Source organism: Phoxinus phoxinus (assembly GCF_949152265.1).
Source record: "Phoxinus phoxinus genome assembly, chromosome: 16".
NCBI lineage: Eukaryota > Metazoa > Chordata > Actinopteri > Cypriniformes > Leuciscidae > Phoxinus > Phoxinus phoxinus.
In genome coordinates this window covers 11,687,515-11,708,098 of record NC_136891.1, presented here as the reverse complement: position 1 = coordinate 11,708,098, position 20,584 = coordinate 11,687,515, and the positions used below count along the sequence as shown (strand labels likewise).

The window sequence follows — 20,584 nt, the reverse complement described above, 5'->3', positions numbered from 1 at the left end:
TAATTTAAAGAGATAATATCTATATTTTATATATTTTTATATTTTATAGGTAATTTATTCCGGCGATGGCAAAGCTGAATTTTCAGCAATCTTCAGTGTCACATGGTCCTTCAGAAATCATTATAATATGCTAATCATGTGCTCAAAAAACAGTTCTGCTTAATATTTTTGTGGAAACTGTGATTTAAAAAAAATGTTACCAGGATTCTTTGATGCAAGTTCAAAAGAACAACATTAATCCAACATAGATTTTTTTTTTTTACATTATAAGTGTCTTTACTATCTTTTTAACATTATAAATGTCTTTACTATCACTTTTGCTATAATATCTTACTGACCCCAAACTTTTGTTTATAAGAAGCTAAAGTTTAGCTGCTAAACTGATATTAGGGCTTCTGAAATGTATATAAGAATATAAGCACATTTGAATATAACAGTATTTCCTTTAGAAATTGTCTTTACTTATTTTAAGAACAAAGCTCAAACATTTATTATTTATTTATTATACTTCTTTCTTTTTTTTTACTTTAAATATTTTAGCTGGGATAGGAGAAATTATTTTAACATTGGCAAATTACGTTTCAAGCACAAACCTTTATTTTTCTTATAGGCATTTTTTGCTGTTTTCTTAATGTTTAAAACTTTTTCAAATGTCCTTGCCTCTGGCTATTTGTTAAATAGCAGTTATTGTTCTGAGGTTAAAGTTTTCCTGAGGGACCAACCTGTCTCTCCAGGTGAATGTTCTTCTCAGTGGAGAGATGAGAGTTCTGGTTCTTCTTCTTCAGTTCGGCTAGCTGATCTCTCAGGCTGCCCACTGCAGGAGAGAGAAATGGCAAATATGTTAGCATCATAACATCAGCAAAGCAGGAGAATTTCAGAGGTTAGTACTGAGCAAATCGTGTAGAAACTTTGGACCAGTGCTTAAGTGAATCAAGAATGAGTGTCAATATTAAACATGCAAAAGCAGCAGAGAAGCTGAACCAGCATATTCAGTAATGTTGTAGGTTAAGATGGTTAAAGATGCACCAGTTAAAAAGTATGTATGGTCATGATTTTTTTGTGTAGATTGATCCAGTATTAATGCATCGGTGAATAGATTTTTTCCCACTCCTAGTAAATACTCAGTGTAGTCACTGTTCAAATGAATCAGCATTCATTGTCAATGTTGAGGGTCAATGGAGTGGTTGTCTGCTGTTCTCACCCTCATTCTCAAGAAGACGCTTTCTGTCTGTCTCTTGGCCGGCCTTTCTTATGCTTTCAGAACGCTGGTGCTTCAGTAAAGCTTTGTCTCTCTCCAGTGCCCTCAGAGAGTCTTCTACCAATTGTCTCTCATTCACCTACAACAAGAAACAAACAGTTAGAGGAACTTGTAGAAAGTTGCACTTTGTTTCTGAATGGTTTCGAATCAAGTGCCTTTGTTGGGTGAATGCAATTTAAAGATGTGTCTTACTTCTTCTTCAAGCTCTTTGGACAACTTCTCCAGCCGCTGATTTGCCGTCCTGTTGAGATACAACATAGTTTACATCAGTTGTAAGTGAAGATCGAGAATGTTTTGATTTTGACACATGTGACGCAAATAACAGAAATCTGGATCTCTGAGGAATTTAAACATTCATTATTCACTATACAACAATTACAACATATACGTGTGTGTGTGCGTGTGTGTGTGTGTGTGTGAGAGAGAGAGAGAGAGAGAGAGAGAGAGAGAGAGAGAGAGAGAGAGAGAGAAATCCCACTTAAATTGTTATGCTGATAATATAATATAAATAATAAAGTTATTTTTAAAGTATTACATTTTTTTTAAAATGCAAAAATTATGTATTTCAACATTTTACATTTCCACATTATGTTTACGAGTATTTGTACCGGAATTTATTTTCCAGTTCCTCCTTTGCTTGCATCTCATGTTTGACTTTTTCCTCCAACTTTTTCACGCTCTTCTGCAGGTCACTGGACTAGGGACATGCAAAAAAACACATTTGAAGAATCAACAAACAACTGATGCAAAGTTGTTGTTTTCAATTCTATTAAAAGCAGCACTTATCTAAAGAATGTGGAGAAACACTCCAATTATGTTGAGTAAACGGCACCAAACTAAATGGTTGTGGTAAATTCTGCTGCAGAATAAGTCACATGAGCTATTTTAGTAATCTAAGTGCTAATTTTGTGCCACACAGCTCTATCAGTAAGGCTCAAGTACCCCTTCATCGACATAAAACAAAAAGATTATAGTAGCTATCATTTAACAGAAATCATTAATAGCATTTAAAAGAAAAATGAAAAACAAATATATGCACCTCTGCATGGTTTAAACCATGATCCTCAATGAGACTATTAGCACTTGAGTCCTCATCTGAACACTTATTTTTTGGGGTTAACAACCTGAAAGAGAGAGTGAGAGAGAGAGTTAGTGTTATGGAAAATGTTCCACTCCGCGTCATCATTGTTTACTCAGCAGCAACACACTTTAAGGTTTCATAAATCAATTCAAGATGAAAAAGACTAAGTCAGAAGAATAAAAAGGAGAGAGGAAATGAAAGAAAGAAAATCTTAAAGCAACTTTTCAATCTCCTCAGCTCTGCCAGCGGCCCATGTGGCTTCACTCAGCCACACTGGAGAAACTGAGAGAGCCAGGGAGGAAACAGTGAAAGGATAAGGGAAAAAGGAGGGAATTGTGATGGAACAAACGCAGCACTCATTTATGGCTACCATAACCATGCAAAAATACTGTACATCCTGTCCCTATCAATCCATAACAGGAGCTCTGAGCGAGAACAAGATACCTGTGTAAAAGTCAAACAGTGCTACAGTGTTTAAAATGTGGTATTTAAATTTGATCTGTCACAGATTTCATCATTTTTGTCATTTATTTATCTCTTTTTACAGTATATATTATATATTTTTTTATTCAGATTTCAAATGTAAAACACATTTTCACAGTCCCGGAAACTCTTTAAAAAAAATGATATCCAGGCCTGGCATAATCAGAATTTTTTATGCTGAATATATTACTTTCTAGTTATGCCCAGCTCAAAAATAACTCACAGGCTAGAAACTGTTCTTTGTAAGAGCAAACCTCTAAAATCTTTATCCAGTAATCAGAAATAGCAGGAAAAGTCATGGAAATTAATTGACAAAAAAGAGCGGGAACCCTTTTGGGACTTTTCCACAAGCATTAGTTATTATTTTACATGACTATAGTATGCAACAAACACATTTTTAAAGAATCCATCTTGTCACAAACAAACACAAAATGCACACATTTTCACACTTACTGGTCCTCCCTGAAATAGGTGAAGCCCACAAACGGTAGCTGATTTCCTGCAAAGGCACGGGGAGGGGGGAAGGTCTCGGTTCCTCCAGGATCATCCTTTATATCATCATCAAAGTTACTGGTGTCAATATCGCTCCTCAGCTCCGGCACCACTGGAGCCATGGCTGAGAGACAGAGAGAAACAGGGGGGGGAGGTGGGTTGGAGTGTGTGAGAGAATATTGTAAAAGATTTGAGCAAAAATAGTGTCTCCTGTTTGAGTTTGAGTGTATGTGTGTGTGAGCGAGTGAGTGAGTCTCACGGTGAAAGGCTCAGTGTGTGTAGCACACAAAGCAGACACTGTACTGAAGGGAGGAGTGGCACGTATGATTTGCCAAGCTGGCCGGTGCTTACTCACTACCTACTGTGCATACACACACTCACGCTCACTTACACATCCAAAACACTCCCTGGTTCTGGAGCTAACACACTGAGCACGCTGAGAGAACATGTGTCAAACATCTAATAGAGATGAGGCTGAATGAAAGTGTAATTCCATTGTAATGCAGAGTAGCCTTTCTCATATTTTCTCAATTTACTTTGCTACATCTTTGATAAGTTGTCTAAAGTGTTTGTAAAGAAGAAGATAGAAACGCATGTCAGAATCTGCCTTCTTTAAATGGTCTTGGAGTGAAAATATAATTGGTTTCTTTCCAACAAAACAATTTGTTGTATTTTATTCCAAAAAGCAAGAAAAGTATATGTTGCCATACGGCAATACCGCACAATGCCGATATATGGATGCAGTTGCTCAGATTCCCAGAATTCTCCTTGCATTAATAACAGACTACTGTGTAGGCAGAGAGTAAGCTAGATAGAAAGAAAAAAGTGTGCATTTGGGCATCACAGGAGCAAGGGACAGAGAGAAGAGGGAAAAAACGAGTTTAACTCTGTGGTTTTGAGGCACTTCTCTCATTAGTAGCCGTGTACGGGCCACATGTTGGGTCCCACCCTAACTAAAACCAACCCAATACCTCTTTAACTCCGTCCCGAGCGACATTCCCCGTCCCCCGACAGGAGTAAACGTTACAACATGTAATGCATTACTAAGTAATTAATTACTGTAATTGAATTAGTTTTCCTTTGAATTAGTTTTCTGTAATTTAATTACAGTTACTTCTGATGTAATTAAAAATACTGTATAGACTATAGAACAATTCTATATAAAACAATAGTGGATTTAACATTAAAAAAAATGTACATCTAATGTTAAAATGTATGTTGTTAATGTAGCTTTCACCCTTTAAATACTTTGGTCAGTTCAAGAATAATTAATGCAATGCGGGCTTTAGTAATTAGTAGAGTAATCTAATTACACTGTTGACGAAGTAATTAGCTAGGGCTGTAAACGATTAATCGCGATTAATCGAATCCAAAATAAAAGTTTGTGTTTACATAATATATGTGTGTGTATTGTGTATAATTATTTTGTATATATAAATACACACACATGCATGTAATACATATTTTTGAGAAATATTTGCATTTATATACAGCATATATATTTTTATATGATTAATATTATATATATAAATATAACTATTTTATATATAAATAACACATTTTTCTTAATATATACATGCATGTGTGTGTATTTATATATACAAAATAATTATACACAATACACACACATATATTATGTAAACACAAACTATTATTTTGGATTCGATTAATCGTTTACAACCCAATTAGTTGCTAGTAATTAATTACTTTTTTTCAAATAACTTACTCAGCATTGGTATGCATGACTGAAATTACTTTCCTTTTCGCCAGAAGCATTTGCATGTGTGTGGAGAAAAATTAAAAGGAGGAATTTTAGAAAATTAAAAAAAAACCTCAAAATCAAAAATCACATATCTATGATTTGAACAGATACTGTATGAATGACTCAGTTCAAAACTCCTCACTCACAAATGGAAAAAAAAACAATCCAAGACTTGAGTATATTCTAGATTTGATTTGATTTTTATCAACCAGTCCATGCATAATGTTATAGTAAGTAAATAATACTGACTCAGTCATAAATAGCGATTAGTTGTAATTTGAATGAATAAATGTGACTTTCAAGTTTCAAGCCACACTCACACTCAGAGGCTTACTGTCTCGTATGGTGTCGAAGGTCCACTGATCGTTCTTGAAGAAGGGGTGACATTTTATTTCATCCACTCCAGTCCGTCCAAGCCTCACCTCCCTGAACATATCAAAACACTGGTCAGCAAACCAAACAGAGAATCACAACCACACTCACTAATCCGCTAAGTGATGTGTGTCTGTGTGAGAGACTGGAACATCCAATAGCGACTGGCTGATGGGAAATGGCAGAGCATGGATGAGATGAGGAACGAAAGCGACACAAACTGCAACATCCAAAAATAAGGAACAGTCATTCCCCTCCCTTTCCTTGCATCTGGTTTCAAAGTGGTGCAGCAGTTTGGACTGCCACATGTGGGACATTCCTGCAGCCCAGAATGCAAAGGGAGGGGTGTGTGTTGTGCTGTACATAAACACAAGCAGAAGAAATCATAAAGCCCCGCTCTGGATATTTGATCAGGAATGCTCGTATGTGTGCGCATGTGAGAGGGAGGAGAACGAGAGAGGAAAAATGGAGTTATAGGAAAACAGTTTGAAGTTGTCAGGCTAAAAGAGTGACCAGGTATAAAGATGAAGACATGAAGTTGACGTTTTACTAGTGACTGGCTCTTAAATGCACAAAATGAAAAGGTAGATCGGTATATCATCTTTAAAAAAAGTAAAGACTTGAGTTGATTTTATATATTTTATACTCTACCATTCAAAAGTTTGGTGTTTGTAAGATTATTATATATATATATATATATATATATATGTATATATGTGTGTTCTTATATCTTATGCATTTATTTGATCAAAATTACAGTAAGATTTTTAACGATATTGTGAAATATTATTACAGTTTAAATGAACTGTTCTCTATTTTTTTTTATACATTTTAAAATGTATTTATTCCTGTGATGGCTGAGCTGAGTTCTCAGCATCTTTATTCCAGTCTTCAGTGTCACATGATCATTCAGAAATCATTCTAATATGCTGATTTGCTGCTCAAGAAACATTTCTTATTATTATCAATGTTGTAAACAGTTATGCTGCTTAATATTTTTGTGGAAACTGTGATACGTTTATTCCCTCAGGATTCTTTGATGAATAAATAGTTCAAAATAACCTAATTTATTTGAAATAAAAATCTTTAGCAAAATTATAAATGTCTTTGTTGTCACTTTTAAGGTATCCTTGCCGAGTATTCATTTCTTCAACAACAAGAAAGACGTACCCCACGGTAAGATTTCATATGACAATAAAAATTGTATTTACTTAATTACAAAGCATCATGGTTAAGTCATTATTTTCCATTTTGCGATAAAGTTCAGCCCTATTTTAAATTGAATATAAAGTTATTCTTATTACTGATGTTCACAATGTATTTATCATGATCAAAATCCACTATCAGCCAAGCTCTAGATATGAATTCATATTTTTCCATGCTTATTTTGACATTACAGCTAAGAATAATAAGGGACTAATGTTTAATAAAGGTGACTCCATCCAAACGTATCTCTCACCTGTCAGTCAGAAAGGCACAGATGAGGCCCTTGGCTTCCTTTGACAATTCCATATCATCTGGGAAAGTTAGGCGGTTTTTATGATCCATGATCTTTCCATAGGTTCCCACTAGGGACTCAGCATAAAATGGTGTGTCACCTGCCCAAATCAACCGGAGAATGAATATGTAGGATGGTAAGAGCAGTGAGATGAGATTACAGGAGACAGGAAGATACAGATGAAGTGCTACTCACCCACTAGCAGCTCATAAATGAAAACGCCAACAGACCACCAGTCACACTCGCGGCCATAGTAGCCCGTCCCTCCTTGTGACATCAAAACCTCTGGAGAAATGTAATCAGGAGTCCCGACAGCAGTGTCACAGCGGACCATACCGGTCTAAACACACATACAGATACATATATAATAATTACATTATATAGATTGGTTAAGATAAAGTTTCTGTGTTGTCTGTGCATATTAAGCTGAAATATAAAGTATTTTAACATTTAAAAAATATATACCGGTACATTTCCGCTTTAAAACCACCTTATAAACAGTTCTGGGAAGATTGCTGACAAATTGTATTCTGTTACCAAATACAAATTACAGAATCGATTACATTACACCTTTTAGGTAATGTAATCTGCCTACTTTTGGATTACTTTTGACCAAAGTTGTTTTTCACATCGATTTGAATATGATATAAAAATATAAAAATACAGAAAGAAAGAAAGAAAGAAAGAAAGAAAGAAAGAAAGAAAGAAAGAAAGAAAGAAAGAAAGAAAGAAAGAAAGAAAGAAAGAAAGAAAATATTACTTTTTTTGTAATCAACAACGAGTGGATTAAATATTACACCAGAGATTACCAAACTACTTCTTTTATCATTCAAATAATAATTCAAATGTGTTTTTCGGAAGTCGATTAGATATGCAGTTTGGAAAGTTGAGAAAACACGCCATAGAAGTGAATATTATCTGAAAATCCAGTAGTCAAATGCTGTGGCCTCTCAAATTACCATGTAATTATAGCCATGCAACTAGTGACTGGTATGTGTGTGCAATTCCCTGAAAGTGGAATCTTTCCAAACATATATGCAATAGGTTTTTTAGAGAATCAATAAATTTAAAAGGTTTTGCTATGCTACAAATTTGATATTCGTGAATCATGTAATCAATAAAAAAGTAACTGTAGTCTGATTATTATTATTTTAAAGTGTAATATAATCTAATTACAAGCATTTCATTTTTGGAATTTGATTACAAAATCCAGATCACATATAAATAGTTACTCCCCAGCACTGCTAATCTACTGACAACGTTATCATAATTCAGGCTGCACTCTATGATCCCACCACAAGATGGCAGCACTGACATAATACTAACAGCATGGGGGATTTTTTTCTGCAGAGTAAATGCAAGAACGTTTTAAACAGGTTTCCTGAACAGCTGTCTTAAAAATGGTCAATGCACTACAATCCTGCATACTACACAATTTGAAACGTAGATCCTCTCTCTCTCTCTCTCTCTCCTGCACATTCAATTACATAAACACACATCAGAAACACTTATCACAAGCCAGGACACACCGAGTCCATCTTCATGCATGTTCCAAAGTCAGCGAGTTTAAGGTGTCCGTTACGGTCCAGCAGCATGTTGTCTGGTTTAATGTCTCTGTGGATAAAGCCCAGAGAATGAATAGCGTCTAGTGCCAGCACCACTTCTGCTGTGTAGAACCGAGCCCACTCCTCTGGGATGTCATAGTTACTGGTCAGAGTCACCAGGTCTCCACCGGGCATGAACTCCATCACCAAATAGAGGTACTTCTCATCTTGGAACGCACAGCACAGCTACGTGGACAGAAAGAGTGAGGTGAACAGAGGTGTCATAATACCAATATTTCAAAAGTTGGTACTAATTGTGAAATATATACGACAGCAATGTTAAATAGCAGCTAGCTACTGAACACAGTCTTTTATTTCATACTAATTTTGTTAATAATAATATAATAATAAGTAATCACAATTGGGAATAATATATTTCAATATTAATATTAAATACATTTAAATAAATATTTAAATGTATACATGATTAATAGTTGGGGGCCTTAAGCACATAAATAGGTAATTTCGCACAAATTCATCTAAAAGCGGCAAATTTGGCACTGATGTAGCTCAGGTCATACTGAAATGATTTAGCTAGGGCGCCGGAGCCAGCGACCCTCGGGGCCAAGATGGCGGCCAAATCCAAAATGGCCGCTGCAAAAGGGTTCCGGCTATAACTTTTGAACCACATGAGTTACAAATACAAACATGATATGTTTTTCAGCTTAATTGATCATGGAAAAACATAGGAATGTTAATATTTATGACCCGGTGCATCTGGACCCCTTATTCCTCCAATTCCAATATGGCCGCTGTCCAAAAAAGCAGTTTTGACTGTAGTATGGGGCCTTACACCCCATTGTTCGCGCAAATTCATCTACAAGCACCAAATTTGGCACAGATGTAGCTGAGGGCATACTGAAATTATTTAGCCAGGGCGCCCGAGCCAATGGTCCCTGAGACCAAGATGGCGGTCAAATCCAATATCCCAAAATCCCTGAAAGGGATTCAGCTATAGCTTTTGAGCCAGATGAGATACAAATACAAACTTGATGTCTATTTGACCTTTTTTGACCATTGGAAACCCATATGAATACTTACATTTATTATTGAGTATATCAGACCCCCCAAATTCCCTAAATTCAATATGGCCGCTGTCCAAAAAAGGGTTTTGGCTACAAATTTTGAACCAAATACGCTACAAATGAGGATGTGGTGTCTATTTTATATTTATTGACCACAGGAAGTCCAGTGGCATATTTATATGTATGCTTGTGTAAGTCTTGAACCTTTATTCTTTTCAAGACTGTGGTTGAAAATACTTTTTTTACCACAACTTGGAAAGTTATTCTCAATGTTGATTCATTTCCTTATAAAAGTGAAATGCTTTCAGTGTACCAGGTGAATACATTTAAAAATGTAATCATATAAGAAAGAATAAAACACAATTATTATTGAAAGGCAATATTTATATTATGTCAAATTGTTAAAAGAATAATATAGTAAATTTGTCCAAAACCCTTAAAGGTTTGCTTAGCATAACAAAAAAAACAGCAATAACATAAAAAACAACAACAGTGAATTGTCATGGTCTCTCACATGAATTATCATTATTACTCTCAATCACCAGATCTCTTATCGTCTCCACCATCATTGTTTGTACAAGCACCCTCACATGCACATATAGAAGTGCAACGAACTCTGGCTTTACAGCACTTGCAGTGCCCTCTACATGCTGTCTTGCAGCCACAGTGGAGGAGAATGGTGCAGGCTTCCACATTCTTGAAAATATTAAAGGTTCAAGACTTACACCAGCATAGATATAAATATGCCAATGGACTTCATGTGGTCAATAAATATAAAATAGACACCACATCCTCATTTGTAGCGTATTTGGTTCAAAATTTGTAGCCAAAACTCTTTTTTGGACAGCGGCCATATTGAATTTAGGGAATTTGGGGGGTCTGATATACTCAATCATAAATGTAAGTATTCCTATGGGTTTCGAATGGTCAAAAAAGGTCAAATAGACATCAAGTTTGTATTTGTATCTCATCTGGCTCAAAAGCTATAGCTGAATCCCTTTCAGGCGCAAACAATGGGGTGTAAGGCCCCATACTACAGTCAAAACTGCTTTTTTGGAACACGGCCATATTGGAATTGGAGGAATAAGGGGTCCAGATGCACCGGGTCATAAATATTAACATTCCTACATGTTTCCCATGATCAATTAAGCTGAAAAAGACATCAAGTTTGTTTTTGTAACTCATGTGGTTCAAAAGTTATAGCCGGAACCCTTTTCGGGCAGCGGCCATATTGGATTTGGCCGCCATCTTGGCCCCAAGGGTCTCTGGCTCCGGCGCCCTAGCTAAATAATTTCAGTATGACCTGAGTTACTTCTGTGCCAAATTTGGCGCTTTTAGATTAATTTGCGTGAAAATGTGCTTAAGACCCCCAACTATAAATAAATATTATAAATATAAAATTAAATAAAAAGAGGGACATGTAGTCTTCAAGTATCAATTCTTGATAAACAGTCCATAATAAATAACACATTTTGTTTATTAATATTACCAGCATATCAGCATAACAGCCACTATTCTATAAGGCTTCAAGGTCTAATAAACAGATCTTACATTTATCTTTCTTCGTTTCTTACGTTCTTCTTTGCTATTTATATTAGGACATAACTGACCGTCTTTATAGGACTACAACATAAACAGATGCATCCTGTGACGGGCAAGCATTCAAAAACAGCCACCTGTCAGTCAGATAGCACTTTCCTACATATATATGGGTATACGGGATGGTATATAAAGGAGTGAATCCCACCTGAACTATCCAAGGACTCTTGGAGAACGCCATGATGTCACGCTCCTCCCAGAAGAAGGCGGAGTCAGAGCGCTTGACCATCTCAAACTTGCTGAGCTGCTTCATGGCATACACTTGTTGAGAAGCCTTGTGTCGTACCTACAGGCACATATGTTCATTATCAACATAAACATTTATATAAACCCTTGAAGCAACGTGCATTCTGTAATATGCTGTTTAATACACTGTTAATAACATAATTTCATTACACGTAACTAGTCACTCCTCAACCCTGCATACATGTTGTTCTAAAATATAGATAATGATCAAATTCTTGAAATAAATTACCTCCTCAATGTTGTTTAATTAGTTGTGTTCCAATGTTATTTTCATTTCAAAGTAATCAAATAACACAAAGTGCATAATGCAATCATATCTGACATATACTGTAAAGCTTGTTAAACACTTAACTTAAAATATGTATATGAATTTCTTAGACTTTTTATTGAATTGCAATTCTGCTTCCTTTAATTCAAATTCGAATTGTAAATCTAGATCCTGTTTTTGACATAAATTCAAATTCAATTCAATTCAAATTCAAGAATTGAATTGTAATTCAGGAGTCATTCTCAATTCAATTCTGAATTGTGCACAAGCCTGATACTGAACACTTCATTTTTACGATGCATGCATAAGCAACACATAATGCTCTATCATTGATAAATATTTAAAAAGACTGACTTTCACTGACAAGGGTGAAAACTATCAGCTTCCTAAAATAATAAATTATTTTGTGCCTATGCCAACAAGGACACAAAAGCATGCATGCTCTGTGTTGTTGTAGGCAAGTAGGATCAGGCAGAACATGTGCGTACAAGCCTCACAGGCATTAACACACACACACACACACACACAGACAAAAGGCTATGCCTGAAAACAAAAAGCAGATAACAGGGGCAGACTCTCACATTAACACACACCCACACAACTTTCTGAAACACACTCACTAACCAGCTGCACTGCGCCAAACGCTCCACGACCGATCAGTTTGACTCTTTCGAAATCATCCAGCTTCACTTGTAGTTCCCTAAGGCAGCACACAGCCTTTTCATCTAGAGATATTAGACAACACATATTATATGAATGATGTTTATCATTTAATTATAAAAAAACATTATATCAGGGTAAAAAAAAAATGTAATTCCCCAATTATTGAATAAAAACATTTTAATTTATCAATTAAATTTAAATACAAAATGTATATGATTAAAATAATTATTTCAAAACATTCCTGATAGTTTTATCATATCATAATATCCTTTTTAGCCATTTAAGAAAACAATTTCTCTCAAACTAATTTCCAGGGGTCAAATGATGCCCCTTGATAAACTTATAGTGTCTGATTCTGCTTGACTAGTGAATTGAATAGATTGTTTTTTAAAGGTGCAATGTGTATTATTTCTGAGGATCTATTGACAGAAATGCAATATAAGATCCATAACTATGTTTTCAGTGGTGTATAAAGACCTTACTATATATATATATATATATATATATATATATATATATATATATATATATATATATATATATATATATATATATATATATGCACTGTAATAATTATGCATATTGCTTTCTGAAATAAAGTGAAATAAAGTAACTAAAAAAACAATTAAAGAACTAATTTTATACAATATTTACTTAAAATACCTAAATGCAAATGAAAGGCAACTATTACGTGTTGACAAGATGGTCAGTAGCATTTGGATATGTATTGACATATCCATGTATTGCTATACCAATATATATATATATATATATATATATATATATATATATATATATATATATATATATATATATATATATATATATATATATTTATATATATATTTATATATATATATATATATTTATATATACACAGGCTGATCTATAAAAACAAAATATGGCAGAAAACATAATAAGCAATAAGTTAATTTTAATTTCTTTATATAAAACATAATTAATTATTAAAGAAACTTACATCTGTTTAAGAAGGCATCTATGTTTTTGTTCTTTCTCAGTGCGGGATGGTTCAGATCAAGGGCCAGGGCAGTTACTGAATCCTGCAGAAGACAAGAGGAAAGAGAATAAAAAAATAAAAAAACCTTAAGATATATAGATCTTATTTAACTCATATACACACCAATGTCTGTTGCTACTATGGGCTTTCCTCTTATTCACAGAGCTAAAAATACACTCTTCAGAAGGAATTCATTACTCTCCTTTAATCCCTAAACTAAGCTCACTCTGACAGACATACTGTTGTGTCATTTATCTTTGGATAGAAATCCAAAACTTTTAGGCCTGTATAGCCAGCTTTACAGTTAGAATTAAGTAACTATATTCTTAAGAAATACTTTAGGAAATGAATAATGTGAATGATATACTGGATGATCCTGGAAATGACCTTACATGACACAGCAGAGCTAAAAATACAAAGACGCACACAAACCACCATCCCCCAAACATTCCCCACCCAAACACTTCCATTTGCTCGAGCCAACATCATAAACTAGTTGGCCCAACATAAATGGTTAATAAGAGTGTATTGCTGCAGCTGGAAAAAGAAAAACAGCTAATCCAGGGCTCAACAGAAAGAAGAGTTCAATCGCACAGGGCTAATGTGAGAGAGTTTCAGGCCAGTCGACGGAACTGCGTTATCACTGCATCTTACATTTGTTCACCATGTACATTGTTATGCCAATATTTAACTTTTCATTGACTTTCAGTAGACTGCAAAGGGATTTGCCATTTGCAGTATGGTGGGAACGGGGAACTGCTCATAGTGATCAAACTATAGGCAAAGAGAGTGGTTTAATCGTGGTCAGCAAGGCCATGTCGCCGTAATTTAAATGCCCACTCAGAAACTAAATTTCTGGTGTAAATGTGGGTTTGAAAGTAGATCAGCGTGTAAAATTACGATATTCAAGTTTTCGTCTGAGAAAGAATAGGAGATAAAAAAACAGGTCAAAAGATTGAAGTCTTAAGGGAATCCTTTTGTAGAGAGAACTAAAATATATGTTTTAAGATCAAATAAGCAGAAGCAATAGTACTGGAATAACAGTTGCTAAATGTAAAATGTGTAGAAAGGCATCTGATTAAACAAACAGCTTGGTAGTGTTGACCATGAAGGAACTAGAAGCTGAGGTCTTGCTTTCAAAAGATAAGCTTGTGATTGGCTGTAATGAAGCAGTTGGCTTATCTGAATCTGGCCCCACCATGATTTGGTGTGCTGTGGCTGAAACTGCCAGTGTGACAGAGACTCAGTCTGAGTGGAACATTTGTAAATGTCTAAATTCCCTGATTATGGGCAAAAGACAACTATAAAGATTATGTCTGTATTGAAAATGCATGTTTTGAGCTGGGCTATAAAGATGATAGATAAAGTTTGATGTTACAGGTTTATGAAAATGCAGTGTACCAGTCCTGAAAGTCTCTCTCATTTAATGTCAGCTAAAAGCTGTTATCTGAGCCTGTGTCATAAGTGATAATAAGCTATATGGTAAAGCACAGTGTTTCAGTTTAAAATCATAGACACAGAGATGTTAAAAGAAATAATGTAACAGGATCTTATACAATTAGAGCAAATTGTAAATGTTTTAAAAGTAAAACTTCATGACTTTAAAGAAGTCTTTAAAATAGTACTGTTTTTGACTTATTTTAGGACCACTGATTTATTTGTCTCATTTTAGTCTCCACCATGAGACAGGGCCGATGGCTCCGGCTACAGATGTAACAGTGCACTGAATGTACAGTTGTGATCTAAATGCACTAAGTATAATCTAAGCAGCTAGGGTGCTGCTTTTAAGATGTTTAATGGATTTAAGTGATTAAATACTGCTGTTATTAACCTGTCTATTAACACTATTAGGCAGTCTGAATGGCTCTGGTGACTCTTGAATGTGCCTTTCCTAAAGCTCCAGAAAACAGCTGATTATGTTGGAGAAAATGGTCAAAGATTTCGTGATGGCAAAGAGCGGTTACCTAGTGTGAAGTGGCTATAACGACGGGTAAGAACCTAAGGCAGGGGGTCACGCCGACACTGGGCATCTCCTGATGGTGTTTATGTGAGACGGGTATGAGAGTGGACGCTGATGACTGTTATAGGCCACAAGCTTCAGTATATCACTGAGAGGGGAGATGAGCTGTGAGAAGTTACGGCAGTCTGACCCAGAAAAGTTCCTCTATACCACTCACCAGAAAATGTAATCATTGTATGGCTTGTTCTTCATTGATTATAGATAAAGAGCTAATGGGAATGTGCTTTCAAGAGCCAGCTGAGACCATGAGGTGATTGTCATTATTTGTTGTGGAGACAGTAACAAAACTTATTAATTTATATCAGGAACAAGATGTTGGTTGCCTTATGGGCAAGGAAAATTATAGAAGTGTTGATTTTGAACTAATATGTCTATAAGATAGTTTTAACTCCTGAAGGTCATTAGACATGGTGATGGCTAAAGATGAAGACAGCTTTTGTAGATTCAAGGAACAGTCTGGATAACGAAGGCACTAATATGTGAAAGGTTATTGTAACTAATTTATTCTTAAATTTAGTCTAAGTTTCAGTCTTAGGAGGCTTTTGAAAAGATTATTTGTTTATAGAGAGAGACTGCTTGAGTGGAGGAAGGGATGAAACTCTGTCTGTCTTTCTGTTATCAGGCCTAGTAAGGCAAGCTTAAACAAAATAGTGATAATGAACCAAAACAACCCAGCTGACTTTTCTAAAGACAAATGAATAATGAACAGACAGAATTTGAAACGTTTTAAGAGGCCATGTAAAATTATATAAAAGCTACAGGAAAATGTGAAGTTTAAATCTTATTTAAAACTTAAATATTAATATAAATTAATATAAAAATCAAACATTGAAAATGAGCAGTTAACATATGTGTGTCTATGAGTGTGTGTGATGGTGACAGCACTTTATGTCTTGTGTGTGTTAGTTTGGGGTACTAATATTCCACCTGAATAGTGTGTATATTGTGGAACAAAAAACGGGTCCCAGGCACTCAGTCAAAATAAAGATGAAGAGAAGGAAGTTAAAAAGCCTTTATTAAATATGGCTTAAATCATAATAAAAATTACACGAGCCAAATTGTGTAATTTTTATTATGATTTAAGCCATATTTAATAAAGGCTTTTTAACTTCCTTCTCTTCATCTTTATTTTGACTGAGTGCCTGGGACCCGTTTTTTGTTCCTGTTATTTTTTCCCTCCCAAGAGTATTTATGTAAATTGGAATTGTGGAGTTGTAGATCGCCGTCCATCGTGGGTTGAAATAAAAGAGATGTTATAGATTTGACGGCAACAACAAAGTGACACATTGGCTAAGTCAATATCAAATTATCCAGAGAGCCATTTATGATTATTGTAAACAGGAGGGGAATGTTGTTTGACTGACATTGACCAAGTCTGTACACCACGACCTGACCTGATAGAAACAACTGATGACTTTAAAAATGTTTGTAGACTGAGTTGCGAGACCAACAACAGGCCTGAAAAGCAGGATACGCCGCGAGACGTTATATACATTGAAAACATTATTACATTAATTATGTATTACATTCTGCTTCCTTAACAAAAATCGGCACACTCACATACAAACCAAAAACACACACATGCACAATTAACAATGACAGAATCCTGTTTTCCTGAGTCAGTCCACAACACAGTGTTCAAAAGTGCAAACACACACTCAAAGGAAGCTGGAGCCAGCTATCTCTCCTCAATTGAAGGATGTGACCTCAGCTTCCTGTATGACATTTCCTCTGGTAGCAACACAGCCGGACAATGAGTCTGTATCCAATTTAGATCATTAGTAATTATTTAAAAAAAAGTGGCCATAGTTCAGTTGCATCACAAATATTACAATGAAACTAGAACACAGTGTTAAATGACTTCAGCCTCAATGAGTTAGTGATGTTGACATCATAAACTAAAATGGAGCTGCTTTGTCTGACAACCATGACTTGGAAGGGCATGGGATGGAAGATAGGATATAATAAGCAGATGAGGTGGTGAGTGGACATATTTAAGTAAACGTGCTAGAACAAACCAGCTGGGATTTAGTTAGGTCTTTCCCTGGGCCTCCCATAGCCAGAGTATGACACACACACACACACACACACACACACACACCAAAAATACACCCAATCACCCAATACCTCCAGTGCTTGTTCATAGATATCATTTTCCATTTAAGCATAGAACGCAACCCAAGCAGAGATTTAAAAGGGTTTGTGTGTGTATAAATATTTTTGCATGTGTGAGTGCGTGAGCGCCAAGTTTAATTCTGAATTAATAATTTTAATTAGTTTGCACTCACACTGGCTGATACAGTAAGTTGTCGAACTCATACTGACACCTAGTGGTGTGGATGCACTGCAGCATTAGTCAACAAAAGGTTTTAGGTTATGATGGCATTGAACAAATGTGCTTCAGTGAGATGAAGTGTCCAATAACAGGGGGCTTATTAAGACAGCTTCCTTGTAATAAATGCACCGTAAGATTTTGATAGTGCTGCACTGTAAATAATCCTCCAATGAAAGCAGGGAGTGCCAACTTTCAGTCTTGCTCAAAAATGCAGTGCTTGACTGGAATGAGGGTTTTCTTCTGCAGAGGAGAATGCTGGGTAACAAGGTGAGATAATTTACTCTGTGGTGGGAATTGACAATAGGAGCACACATTCTAGTCATTCTCACCCTGTAAAGCTTGCTCGACAAGTCCTCTCATTTCACCCTGACCCAGTCATTGATTACACATGCATGGTGTCTTCACACTTCGTAAAGTTTCTTCCTGCTCTCTAAAAATATGTGTGTATAATTGAAAACAAGTGAAGCCTGATACTTTAGCTGCTGTATTTGGAAAAAATATTATCATCAAAAGACAACAACATTACGGTGGGTGTGTTGATACCATATATGGTAAGCTATCATACTGATCAGAGATAAGACACAGGAACATTACCACAATCCTCTGGGACAAACATCCACTCATTTGTTTACACCCTAAACATGTAGTGCACTTTTGTTTTGTGTTGTACATGTACATCCTATGTGTATGAAGAGCTTTCCAGTCTCTTCAATAACTTGCTGGGTGGTATATTACCGGTATAGAGTATAATATTAACATTGTTTTGTAATATTTTGTAATCATAAGCAAAATACAGGTAAATAAACATTATTTGCAATAGCCAAGGTGCCCCATACATGTATTAAATACCAAAAATGTAATATTTGGTGTTTCCATGTGGTTGCATTAATCTGTTTTACGTATAGACCTAGATCCAACCATCTGGTACCCCTCATTTTGTGACAGCAGAATCACGTGATTTAGATATCTCTAAATTTAGAGCATCTCTGTTGATTTACATGTGCACTAATTAAGCTTGATATTCTGGTAAGGGTATTATTCTAAAATAAGATTCTGCTCCACAGCTCTTTTAAAAATTCCTGTACACAAGTAAACATCATATTCTGAACAAACATGCAATTGCATTCTGGAAATGCTGGAGATACCAGCTCTTGCTATTACTGTAGGCTACATTTTAGTCATTTTTGGATTGAATTGAATCAACTCATTATTATTGACAAAAATGTCATGAGAAAAATGTAGGCCAAGATGTTTCTTATAATGTTTGTAAAATTCTAATAAAAAAATGTAAATAAATAAAAACTTTCCTTCTCACTGCAAAAGTGTTTTTCTTCACAAACGCACGCCCACGATTTCAACCGAGGGGGACCCCGGGACTTGAGTTCAACACTACGGATACACAGCTACGGCCTATGAATAACTGTTCTAAATAAGGTGTTTACATTCTCCAAATATCAGCAGCAGTCTCATTTTTATTTTATTTTATTTTTTTATAAACAACACCTGTAACAGGGGAAATTCAAGATAGCCTATGGCAATCAAAATGTGTTTGTAGAATCTGAATATGACCAAATTAAAAATTAATATCACAGTTAGTAAACGCAATGTCATGTCACTTGCACAGCACAGCACAAACCTCTCATGTCCTGTAAATGATGAATGTTAGTTACAATGTGTACAAAAAAACTTTTGCTTTTGTATAGCATCCCTAAACTTACCAGCAAACTCTCCAAATTCAACGCTGATCGTTGGTCCTTGATGATTGACTCCAGTTTTCTCACCCGAGTTTCTAGTCTCTTTCCTGCTCCGGTCGACATTGCGGCAGTTCGGTGTAATGAAGGTCCCGGTAGACATCAGATTGCGGACTTCAAACGTTCGAATCAAACTTGTCAGCACCTGCCCTACCTCAACGCGACGCTTTATGAAAGCTCACCGGTTCTGGATGAATGAGTTCTTTAGCCAAAGACTTCCTAGATTTCATAAATATAGCTACAGAATACAGGAGTCGTGTGTGTGACTCCTTTCCTAGGATCCTAAATGACAGTGGCGTTCCGCATGCTACTGCAAGCATATGAAATCAAAGGTTAGACCCACGCGTTCAGGAAGCAAAGTGTTCATCCCGCTCCGGTTCAGGGGGAAAGCCCCTTCCGTGTACGGTCCGTCTTTTTTACAATATGGTTGAAAATCACACGCTTGATATTCCTGACTATTATTAGTAGTAGGCTAGTAGCCTAGTAAATTAAGCAGAGGGGGAGTAATGAGAACATGTAGCCAATGTAAATCTGAATGGCGTGTTTCTTTGTTGCAGCTTGTGTCTCTCCCCTGCGGCCACTGGAATTCTTTGGATCTTATCTCAGCCATCTCTTTTACCAGCCAAACGTCACTCTCTAAATACGACCCGATATTACACTATATTTAGACAGTTACGTGTATTTTGGACGCCATGCGTAAGAGTGAGCTTATATTAGAGACTCCTTTCATGTGCGTTTCGTAAATGTACTGGTGTAATTCAGCACTGAAATTCTGTGTACCATATACTGATGTCAAACATAAACAGCATTAGCAGTGACCCATCATGGGCTATTTAAACAATTTTTTTATTTACATTTTTTTTTTAAGTCATCCTCTTTGTTATATATTATATTAAGGGAAACTATACCCTATCTAATTCGTTTTTAGAGGCATTGTTTTAACCATATAAAATGTCATCCACTGATATCAAATAAAATGGATCCATTCTCAATCATTTCTCACTCATGACTGTTAAAACCATGACTGAAAGTAGGCTATGCCGCCCTAAATCAAATCTGTGTATGACATTTTAAAACCCATGCGGGGCCCCTATTGACATGTTGCTAAT

At 35.6% G+C, this 20,584-nt stretch overlaps 1 protein-coding gene across 8 annotated transcripts in view; it reads right to left on the bottom strand.

Annotated features, from left to right (window-relative positions):
* rock2b (rho-associated, coiled-coil containing protein kinase 2b) overlaps window positions 1-20,088 on the bottom strand; it is a gene marked incomplete at its 3' end in the record, with an annotated part of 35,906 nt that extends 15,818 nt beyond the window's left edge. For all 8 annotated transcript variants that reach the window (XM_079584867.1, XM_079584870.1, XM_079584871.1 and 5 more), the window contains exons 1-14: window positions 19,443-20,088; window positions 13,331-13,412; window positions 12,313-12,413; window positions 11,323-11,460; window positions 8,476-8,736; window positions 7,142-7,286; window positions 6,908-7,046; window positions 5,411-5,502; window positions 3,276-3,438; window positions 2,298-2,382; window positions 1,867-1,955; window positions 1,451-1,499; window positions 1,202-1,337; window positions 723-814 (exon numbers count right to left, since the gene is read on the bottom strand). In XM_079584867.1, the coding sequence (XP_079440993.1) occupies window positions 723-814; window positions 1,202-1,337; window positions 1,451-1,499; window positions 1,867-1,955; window positions 2,298-2,382; window positions 3,276-3,438; window positions 5,411-5,502; window positions 6,908-7,046; window positions 7,142-7,286; window positions 8,476-8,736; window positions 11,323-11,460; window positions 12,313-12,413; window positions 13,331-13,412; window positions 19,443-19,541 (1,671 nt within the window). In that variant the 5' untranslated portion in view covers window positions 19,542-20,088. The remainder of the gene's footprint in view (window positions 1-722; window positions 815-1,201; window positions 1,338-1,450; window positions 1,500-1,866; window positions 1,956-2,297; window positions 2,383-3,275; window positions 3,439-5,410; window positions 5,503-6,907; window positions 7,047-7,141; window positions 7,287-8,475; window positions 8,737-11,322; window positions 11,461-12,312; window positions 12,414-13,330; window positions 13,413-19,442) is intronic.
* Between the last annotated feature and the right edge of the window lie 496 nt (window positions 20,089-20,584).